At 38.2% G+C, this 10,756-nt stretch overlaps 1 protein-coding gene across 1 annotated transcript; it reads left to right on the forward strand.

Moving 5' to 3' along the window:
* Positions 1 to 9,245: 9,245 nt before the first annotated feature.
* LOC131143862 (uncharacterized) lies at positions 9,246 to 9,917 on the forward strand. Its single transcript, XM_058092227.1, has 2 exons — positions 9,246 to 9,578; positions 9,687 to 9,917. Exons 1-2 carry the CDS (start codon positions 9,246 to 9,248, stop codon positions 9,915 to 9,917), a joined length of 564 nt encoding a protein of 187 aa, XP_057948210.1.
* The last annotated feature ends 839 nt before the right edge of the window (positions 9,918 to 10,756 follow it).

Genomic DNA, 10,756 nt, shown 5'->3' on the forward strand with positions numbered 1-10,756 from the left:
ATCATAGTACATAATAATAATAATAATAATAATAATAATAATAATAATAATAATAGTAAAGTAATAATAATAATAAAGTAATAATAACAATAAAGATAATAGTAATAATAATAATAATAATAATATTAAACATAATAATAATAGTAATAATAATTTTGTTGTATTTGGCCCAGACAAAAATAGGGTGTCTACAATAAATTATGATATAATACTCTTGCATCTTGCCAAAGTTTTTTGTGATTGTAGAAAAAGTTTTATATTCATGAATGACGTCTATTTACCCCCCTTTAGACGCACACATGAGCCAACAAGTGGTATCAGAGCGAGTCGCTAGACCTTCGGAGTAACATCTGGAGCGCAAAGATCCAATGGCGGACATGTTTGCCCAAGGACAATCTGTTGACTGTCCACCCAAGTTCTACAATGTCAACTATCCGACATAGAAGGACTGAATGTCAATCTTCATCCAAGCATATGACTATAGAATGTGGAATGTAACCACCTAAGGAGATTATGTATATAAGGATGACGATGGTGAGATCATACCAATTGGGAAACTCCTAGAAGCTAATGAAAAGTTGGCACAACTAAACTTTAAAACGAAAAACTTTCTTTATTGTGCTGTGAACGATGAAGAAAACAACCGGATCTGCAGATGCAACATGGCCAAGGAAATGTGGGAGAAACTCCAGGTAACATATAAAGGTACAACTCATGTGAAAAAATAAAAAATTATGTGTTGATTAAAGAATATGAAATGTTTAAAATGGAAGAAGGTGAGTCGATTACTTCCATGTTCACATGTTTTACACATATAACAAATGGATTTCTTAGCTTTGGTGTATTCCCAAGAGGGAGGTGAATTGGGTATTTAAAATTTCTCTCTTAGGTTCAACTAATCTAACAACAGTATTACTCAACCTAGGGTCTGCCTATGTAATTATAAACCTAATCATTCACAATAGTAAAATACAAACATTCATGTGCTAGAATTTAAAATGCAAAAATTAAAAACATGCACAAGAAATGTTATAGGGGTTCGACCAAAGTGCCTACGTCCCCGCCTCAGCTCGCAAGCCCGAGGATTACCACTATTACTTACTTAACGAGTGGAGCAGCACCGATTACAATCAGGTCAATTAACAGGACTGACCTTAACCTACACCTTACCAGGATGGGACACCTAACTTTCCTAATCGGGTCTAAGTCAATCTGGGACTATTCCACAGGGCTAGTCTTCCTCTTCAGGCGCACGCCTGGAATACAACAATCAATATAATTTGGCGTACAAATATATGCTTCTTAATTAAACAAACTATGTACCGATTCAGCACAAAATAATCAATGCACACCAATCATATAGGAATTATAAGCTCAATAGTGTTTATGTGCAAACAACACTCAATATAGTGATTTTCTCAAGTCAAGTATAAGAGTGTTTCTACAAGCTAGTCTTTGAAACTAAGTAGTGATAAAATCTTAATCTCAATGTTGGGTTTCAAAGGTTCAAACCAATAGTAATTTAGAATATCTCAAAATAGTTTTCTCAATATCAAAGCATAAAGAGATATTCAAATCAGAGCTTGTAAAAATATTTTTGCACAATATAAAATACAAGCCCAAATGAGTCTTGCAATAACAATGCAAAGACTCACTTAGCTATAAGATTTTTCCTATATAAAGATTTATCAAATAAAATCAGGGGAAAAATCCTTTGCTTAATCCTCAAATAAAAATCACAATCACGATAACAAGAGAGGGTTTCTAGCAATCTAGAATGATAAATAAAACACTCAAAATGATGGATTTCTCAAAGGAAGTAGTATAGTATGAGTGTATAAGGTTTGCATAGCAAAATAGGGCTTAGGATTTTTTAGAGAATTTTGCCTAAGCTTTTTGCTAATCCTTGCAAGTCTAAGAAAATGAGCCCCTATATATAGAGAGTGACAAAATTATGATCGTTGGGGACACCAGGGTAATACTTAAAATTGTTTTAAAAGTGTTTAGAAAAATTAACCCTATTTAACCTATTTTATCTCGGTTAAAAAATAAAACAACTCGAGAGTTTTGGGCGCCCGATCCAAGGTTCGTGTGGCCGAACAAACACAGTGTAAAAAGATGTTTTTGAAGTTTGGTCATCTGAGCATGGAATCAGTTTGCTGAACCAAGGCGATTTCCACACTGTTCGAGATTCAATTGCCTGGTCTAAAGTTGGGTTAAGTGACTGCATGTGTTCAGTTGCTTGAGCCCATTTTGAAGGTGAACTTCGGGCGGCCGAGTTGGTGAGGAAAGGTCAGATCAGTGGTTCGGTCAACCATGGATGGTTTGTGTATTTTTGTTTGGTTTGCCAAACTTAGGTCAACATGTTGACCGGTCCATGCTTCGAGCACCCGAGGTGTTTTGAACACAACGGGTTCGGTCGTTCGACCTCTCACACTTTTGGTCGTTTGTGTCCTGACTTAATTTAATTGACTCCCCTGATAATATATGTGCTATTGGGGATTGCCTTACGTGTATGTGCAAGGACCTAAGGTCATTCTAAAGTCTTTTGAGGACACCAAAAAAATGTGGCGTCGGTCGACCGAAGGGTGATCCCTAAGGCCAATCTACAGACTTAAGCTTATAAGATCCTATCATGCATGATATGCAGATTATTACAGACCGATAGATAGTTAATATTACGGACCTTGAATGAATGAATATAAAATAGAACAATTGAATCTTCTAGGCCTTTATATTCTTCAAGTCACTGTGTGTCGTATGATATTGTCAATTTATCCTGCATACAAACTCGACAAACATTAAATAACTTGCATTTGTCATTATCCAAAACGAGATAGGACTCAAAAATTCAACAAGATTGAAAGCACTTGGGAGGGAATATTCTATGGAATATAATGTGTAGAAAGTTCTTCATTCATTACCAGAATCGAGGCACGCAAATTCTACGACAATTGAAGAAGCAAAGGACCTATCTAAGGTCACTCTTAATGAGCTCGTTTGATCTCTCATGACTTATGAGATCAAGAAGAAGAATGCTACAGCCGAAGTAGAAAAACCAAAAAAGACAACGAACATGGCTCTAAAGACAACAAGCAAGAAGGAAATTATAGAAGAAGAAGAAGAAAAGTGCGACAATGATGATGAAATAGCTCTCCTCACAAGAAGATTCATAAATTTCTTGCTAAAAAAATAGGCTAATAAGCAAAAGGAGAAAGGAGAATCAAGCATAAGATGTTATAACTGCAAGAAGACTGAACATCGAATGGCTGATTGCTCACACTTCAGAAGTTTCTTGGGTTTGGCAGGATATTACCGCCGATTCATAGAGGGTTTTTCAAAATTATCAAGCCCTCTGACAAAGTTGACCAGTAAGAATGTAAGATATGAATGGACAAATGAATGTGAACAAAGCTTTCAGGAGTTAAAGCAACGACTTATCATTAGACCGGTACTGACAATCCCTTCGGAAGAGGGGATTTTTGTAATCTATAGTGATGCGTCTCAAAAACGGCTCAAATGCATGCTAATGTAATAAGGAAAAGGTGTAGCTTATGCTTCTCAGTAGCTTAATGAGTACAAGAAGAATTATCCAACACATGATTTGGAATTGACAGTGGTGGTTCATGCGTTGAAAATTTGGAGGCACTATTTGTATGGGGGTAGGTGCGAGATTTTCATAGACTACAAAAGCCTTAAGTACTTCTTCACACAGAATGATCTAAATATGAGACAAAGAAGATGACTTGAGCTGATTAAGGACTATGACTGCATTATCAGCTATCACCCAGGGAAAGCTAATGTGGTAGCTGATGCGTTGAATCGTAAGTGAGGAAGTGCATCAGTATCAGTAATGGTAACTCAACATTAGATCAAGATAGATTTAAAAAGATTTGGTGTGGAATTATTAGAGAGAAATCACCAGGTACTCATCGCTAATCTGGTAATCCAACCGACTATGCAGGAAAGGATTAAGGCTGCTTAGACGAAAGATGCATAATTGGTGAAAATTATGGATAAAGTGTGAAGTAGACTGAGGCTAGATTTTAATATCTTAGACGAGGGAGTGTTGGTTTCGTACCAGATTATGTGTACCTGATGATGATGAGATTAAAAGAACTATTCTGGAGGAAGCACATCGTTCCCTTTATACAGTGCATCCAAGAAGCACTAAGATGTATAAGATTCTACGGGAGTCTTTTTGGTGGAGTAATATGAAGAAATAAATTGCTCAATACATAGATCGGTACTTGACATGCCAACAGGTGAAGGTTGAGCATTAGAGACCAGCGGGACCGTTGCAGCCACTTCACATTCCCAAGTAGAAGTGGGAGCATATTTCTATGGACTTCGTTACGGGATTACCGCCGGTACTTCATGGACAAGACACCATCTAGGTAGTCATTGACTGATTAACGAAGACTGCCCATTTCTTTTCAATCAGAGTTAACTACTCCATGAGTAGATTGGCAGAATTGTATATACAGGAGATAGATAGATTGCATGGCATGCATGTGTCCATCATATCAGATTAGGACCCACGGTTCACATCTCAATTCTAGAAGAGTTTACAGAGAGCCTTGGGATCTCAGCTGACATTCAGTACAACCTTTCATCCTCAGACCGATGGACAAACAGAGAGGATAATTTAGATATTGAGGATATGTTGTGAGCTTGTGTGCTAGACTTTGGAGGTAGTTGAATCCAGTATTTGCCACTGGCTGAGTTTGCGTATAACAACAACTACCATACCAGTATTGGGATGGCACCATATGAAGCATTATATGGTCGGAGGTACCTATCTCCTTTGTATTGGGACGAAATTGGTGAAAGGAAGATTTTGGGGCCAAAGATTGTATAATAGACTTCTGAGAAAATCAGACTCTCTGAGAAAGGATCAAAATAGCCCAGAGTCAACATAAAAGTTATGCTGACACCTAGTGGTGAGAGCTGGATTTTCGTGTGGGGGATCATGTATTCTTGAGAATTGCACCAATGAAAGGAGTAATGAGATTTGGGAAGAAGGGTAAGCTAAGTTCTAGGTATATTGGGTCGTTTGAGATATTGGAAAGAATTGGTCCAGTTGCCTACATGTTAGCATTACCTCTGATACTATATAAGATCCATGACGTGTTTCACGTGTCTATGTAAAGAAAGTACGTCCCAGATCCTTCACACATGATCAGTTATGAGTCATTGGAGCTTAGAGATACCCTATCATATGATGAAGTGCCAGTTCATATTGTGGACCGGAAGAAACATGATCTACGCACCAAAAAAATCATGTTGGTAAAAGTACTCTAACGTAATCACATAGTTGAGGAGGCTTCATGGGAACCAGAGGAGAAAATGCGTCAGAGATATCCACACCTATTCAATAGGGCCCAACGTTAAACCAGTTAAGGTAAAGGAGAATAATTGTTTTTTACTATTGAATTGTATATGGTAGGGTAGTTGATATTAATTTAGTGTTTTGGTTTTAAATTATAAATGGTTTTCGGAGAGTTTTTATGTGCTTAAATGTAATCTCTCAGAAACCTTTAATGTAACTACGGTATTCCTCTACTACAAGTGAGGGTTATTAATAAATTCGGGATGGGACCACTATGTGGGTGGCCACTGACTCTTTCTAGGGTCGAGTAAACTAGACGGGACCACTATGTGGGTGGCCGCCGACTCTTTCTAGGGTTGGGTAAACTATCATATGATTTCCAGATGTTGATAAATATTAGTTAGCAAATTTCGAGGACAAAATTTTTATAAGGAGGGGAGTATGTAAAGACCCAAAAAATAATAATAATTAAGAAAAGAGGAAATCGATTTGGTGTAGGACCAAATTGTCGATGGTTTGGAGGAGCTCAGGAAAACTGTCAATGGTTTTGAGTTACCAAGGCTCCGTAAAGGTAAAATGGTAAAAATTGATTTTGTTAAAAACCAAATTGTTGACGGTTTCAGCAAAACTATCGACGGTTTTGGCTGGGACAACAACCTATAAATAGGATTCTAATTCATTTTTCTTTGAAAAAATTATACTCTCTCTCTCTCTCTCTCTCTCTCTCTCTCTCTCTCTCTCTCTCTCTTTAGGGTTGCGGCTCTCTCACTCTCTCTCTTCAATTTTCCCTCCAATACTTAGCCAGATTGATAAATAAACCCCATATCTGGGTCCTGGCTTCAGTTCTTAGCAGATTGATCAGAGTAGATTCGTTATTTGAGGATCCTAGACAACACTCCAATGAAAAAGTAAGGGGAATAAATTATGTAAGGTATTTTTAAAAATTTAACTGATTAAATTGTAATATGAGATTACAGGAAATATATGTATGTTTTTCTAGATATTATGGTATAAGGAAATGGGGATTTTGAATTATGTTTATTATAGGTATATATTTTTAGGAAAATGGGTATATTGAGTTGATTAAATCCTAGAAGATGCTGATTCTTTTAATTCTTAGCAAAATATATATATTTTCTAGACAGTTATTAAATTATGAATTATTACCCAAATTGTGTGGCATGAGTATGTACTGATTTTAGAAAATGTTGTAAAAATTATGAAATTATGATATGAATATAGGCGGTTGTGTGCCAAGTACAAATGGCTGTGTGTCGATTATAGATGGTTGTGTGCCGAGAACAGATGGTTGCATGCCAAATTATGAAACAATGGTTTTATAAAGATTTATGCAATGACAGATTTTATACAGATTTGTGATTATATCATATTTTATATAATTTATGAAAATGTGATAATGTTACAATTTGACTATATGAAATGTATTATATGGTAGTAGAACCCAGATGGACTGGTTCAGATTGAGAGCACAGTACCGTAGTTATTATGATAGTCAGTGCAACCACACTACTCAAAACGAGTGTTAGTAACGGAAGTCGATTTGGCCTGCGAAGAGATGCTGACCGTCCTTGGGTCCAAACCAGGCTATGGTAGGCAAATTGTTCTACAAACATATTAAATTTGACTTAGCCTGCTGGTAGGCTAGCCATGACTAAGTCCCACCTTCGGGCCACACAACCTGATCATGTGGGGTTATTATATGATGATAAATGATCGTTTATTTAGGGAAAATTCCTTATGTATATATGTATATATGTATATGATGTAAAAACCTGACTCGAGAATTTCATATGTAATAAATAACAAAAGGGTAAAAAGGTAAATTTTGCAGGCTTCATCAACGAAGGCCGTCATACTTTTCTTCGTCGAAATTCAGAGCCTCGTCGACAAAAAGCTACCGAATGTGTTGAAAAATATCAGAATAAGGTTTGTCGATGAAGGAGCCGGTTCATCGACGAAATGTGTGGATGATTCGTCGACCAAGGCGCCATCTTGTCGACGAATTGGACCAGGTCAAGGGTTCATAAATGGGATATTTTATTGCTTCATTGCTAAGAAACCTCAAATCCTCTCTCTCTCTCTCTCTCTCTCTCTCTCTAGAACCAGTGAAACCTCTCCTCTCTTCAATTCTTCATTGTTCATCATTTGATTCAACGATCCAACGTTATTGTATGGATCAAGGGAGGAATCTCTACGTTTTTTGCAGATCGAAAATTCGTTTTGAGGATTTTTGGGTTTTGACCCAAAACTGAGGTAAGGGTCCAATTTTATTTTCGTTTCGGTATATATGTAGTAGTAAGAATTATAGTGAAGTATAGCTCTAGGATGTTTAATTTTTGGGGACTCGGTTCGTAATTTTGGAGCCGTAGAGTTCGTATTTTGGTATTTGAGAAAAGGTAAGGGGATTCTGTTTATATCAATTATTTTTGAAATCGCGATCGGTAAACCTGTAGTTTATGATCATATGTATGTTTGGTTACTTATTTTGGAAAATCTATCAGGTGAAAATGCGGGATTTTCGGGTTACAATTTTTAAGGAAATTTGGGGTTTTAGGTATCTTTATTTTTGTTGGAAAAATCATATGTTGTATAAAATGGTAGTAATGAGATGATCGTACCTGTATTTGTATTAAATTGTATTTCTTGAATTGAAAACAATATGATTTGCTGTATACTCAAATAAGTGTGGAATGAACAACATAAAATGTTCGAGGTTTTGTAAAACAAATAAGGGCGGCTAATTACTGTACACTGATGGGTATAGGAACATGAGTTCCAAAATTTTTCCAGGTTTTGTGAAATTATGCCACATCTTGGCTAATTATCATGGGCAAACACCATGTCTCTGCTAAATACCGTGGGCGAGAGTGTCCAGCTCTATATTCGAGGGTGTGAAATATCGCATGTTTGTTCTGGCTGGTCACCGATGGGTGTGAGTAGACACTATATTAGTATGATATCGCTGTGAGGCTTCAATTATTGCAGGGTATCGGGTGCTTGAGTGTGACGACACTGACCGTAAGTTTGGTATCATATGCACTGGAACTGGATTATGAAAATACTAGAACTGTATTGTGTTATGTTTTACCTCGAAATAACACATGTATGCCACACATTGATATAACATGTTTTCTTCCTTACTGAGAGGTGTCTCACCTCGAATATACAAATATTTTTCAGGTCCTTCGGGTAGCCGAAACTAGACTCCAAGCATTCCGAAGTGTGGGTGTCGGTTAGCTATGTAGAGTGCTTGAGTAAGTACTGATTTTTATAACCGGGTTGTCATTATTGGGTTTTGTAGACACCCAGGGTATGCACTGTATTTTGGAGCATAGACTCTAGTCATGTATAGACTCTGGTATGGTGCAATGTATGTATTAGAAAGAACATTTCTGCTGCGTATTTGATGTGTACGGATATGCATGTGATTATGTATAGGGTTTACATGTACCCCATGGGGTTGGACCCTCATTTATAGTAGTATCATGTATGTTTTAAATCATACAGAGACAGGTTAGATTACTAAAATCACACCTGGGACCCATCCGCGGGTTCGAGGCATGACAGGTTGGTATCAAAGCAAAACCAGGTTATTAGGTCTTGTAGACTTGGTTAGGCGTAGTTATGTGTACATACCATAGTATAGGATATAGGAAATGGGTTTAGTAGGTCGAGGGCTGTTTTGTTGTTAGACGGGGACTCATTGGCGGTGTTCTGTTTTTCCTAGAATGACGATTTCAGTAAAACCATGGCAAACCATTGATGGTTTCGTGTCGGTGTGGGAGGACAGACCTGGAACCATGAGAGTTGTAGTTAACATGATTAGTTTTCAATGATTGTGTTAACTGTGTACGATATAGGAATTCTAATCGATTCCTATCTTACTTTTAGAATGGAGTCCAAGGATAACAACTTGGACAGTGGTTCCAAAGGGACTGCGAGTGACGAGTCTCCTTCCATGCCTCAAGGTTTGACGAGGCAAGTGTGGGAGATCGGGCAAAGTGTTAGGAGACATGAGTACTCTCCTACTGCTACAGGTTGTACCATAGAGAGGTTCACCCGCATGCACCCTCTAACGTTTATGGGAGGACTCGATCCGATAGTAGCAGAGAACAGGGTGCAAAATACTGAGAAGATATTGGAAGTTTTGCACTGCACTGATCAGCAGAAAGTTCTCTATTCTACTTTTCAGCTAGCAGGAAAGGCTGAAAGATGGCGGACAATGGTTAGTCTGCTTGAGAAGTAGAGATCTAATCCATCTGGTATGACTTGGAGCCGTTTCAAGGAGGTATTTTTCAAGAGATACCTTCCGACTTCTACTCATGATGCGAAGGCTGATGAGTTCTCGAGCCTGACTCGGGGAACTTTGACGGTGCATAGATATGCTGCTAGATATATTGAGCTATCTCGTTTCACACCGTATTTGATCTCGAACAAGTATGAGAAGGCTCGTAGGTTTGAGAAGGGTCCGAGGAAGGACATCTGCAGGCTGGTGGGAATGCTGCAGATTCGAGAGTTTTCTATTCAGGTGGATAAAGTCACCATAGTCGAGGCTGACCTTTAGGTGAATGAGGTGGTACAGGAATAGAGGAAGAGGCCAGTATCTTCTAGTTCTCATACTGGTCCTCGACAGGGATAGTGGAAGAAGAAGAAGAACTATAGTTCAAGTTATCGCCAAAATACCGAGTGGTAGAGTTCTTAGGGGGATCCATCCTCAGCACCATGTGCCAAGTGTCATAAGTGGCATGATGGTGAATGCCAGCCGTAATGGGGTAACTGCTACAATTGTGACAAACTGGGCCACATATCCTGAAACTATTAAGCATAAAGGAGCAATATGCCTGCACAAAGCCAGAACCGTGGAAGTAATCAAATGCCTTGGGGCAACTATTAGGCAAACACGGCTCTAGTGAGGGTGTATTCCCTTACTCCAGCAGATGCTAAGCATGCGGGAAATGTGGTGACAGGTAACATGTTATTGCTTTCGAATAGAGCTGTTGTTTTATTTGATTTGGGAGCAACCCATTCTTTTATATTTTTGAGTTTTGTGAAATTGTGTGGGGTTGAAACCCAAGTAATGGATGAGTGGTTGTCCCTGGCTACACTGACTAGGAGCATAACAATTTGTAGTAAAATGTTAGGAAACTGCCCAATGGTTATTCAGGGAAGGCTGCTATTGGGGAACCCAGTAGTGTATGACATGTGTGGATTTGATGTCATACGTGGGATGGATTGGCTATTCTCTAGTTATGCAGTGATTGATTGTCGTAGGAAGGTAGTAGTGTTCAGACCTTCTAGGGAGCAGGAGTATGAGTTCGTGGGATCGTGTGTGCGTTCGATGCCACAGATTCTATCGGCTATACAGGTGAGGAGGTTACTCTTGGAGGATTGTCAGTGGTACCT

The sequence above is a fragment of the Malania oleifera genome, chromosome 12 (assembly GCF_029873635.1).
Source record: "Malania oleifera isolate guangnan ecotype guangnan chromosome 12, ASM2987363v1, whole genome shotgun sequence".
Lineage (NCBI taxonomy): Eukaryota > Viridiplantae > Streptophyta > Magnoliopsida > Santalales > Ximeniaceae > Malania > Malania oleifera.

What these genes read in the sequence shown, in the direction of transcription:
- LOC131143862 (XM_058092227.1), top strand. Translation starts at nt 9,246, where the DNA reads ATGGAGTCCAAGGATAACAACTTGGACAGTGGTTCCAAAGGGACTGCG. An exon ending in CTGAAAGATGGCGGACAATG is followed by an intron (nt 9,579 to 9,686) that starts GTTAGTCTGCTT and finishes CATGATGCGAAG; the next exon opens with GCTGATGAGTTCTCGAGCCT.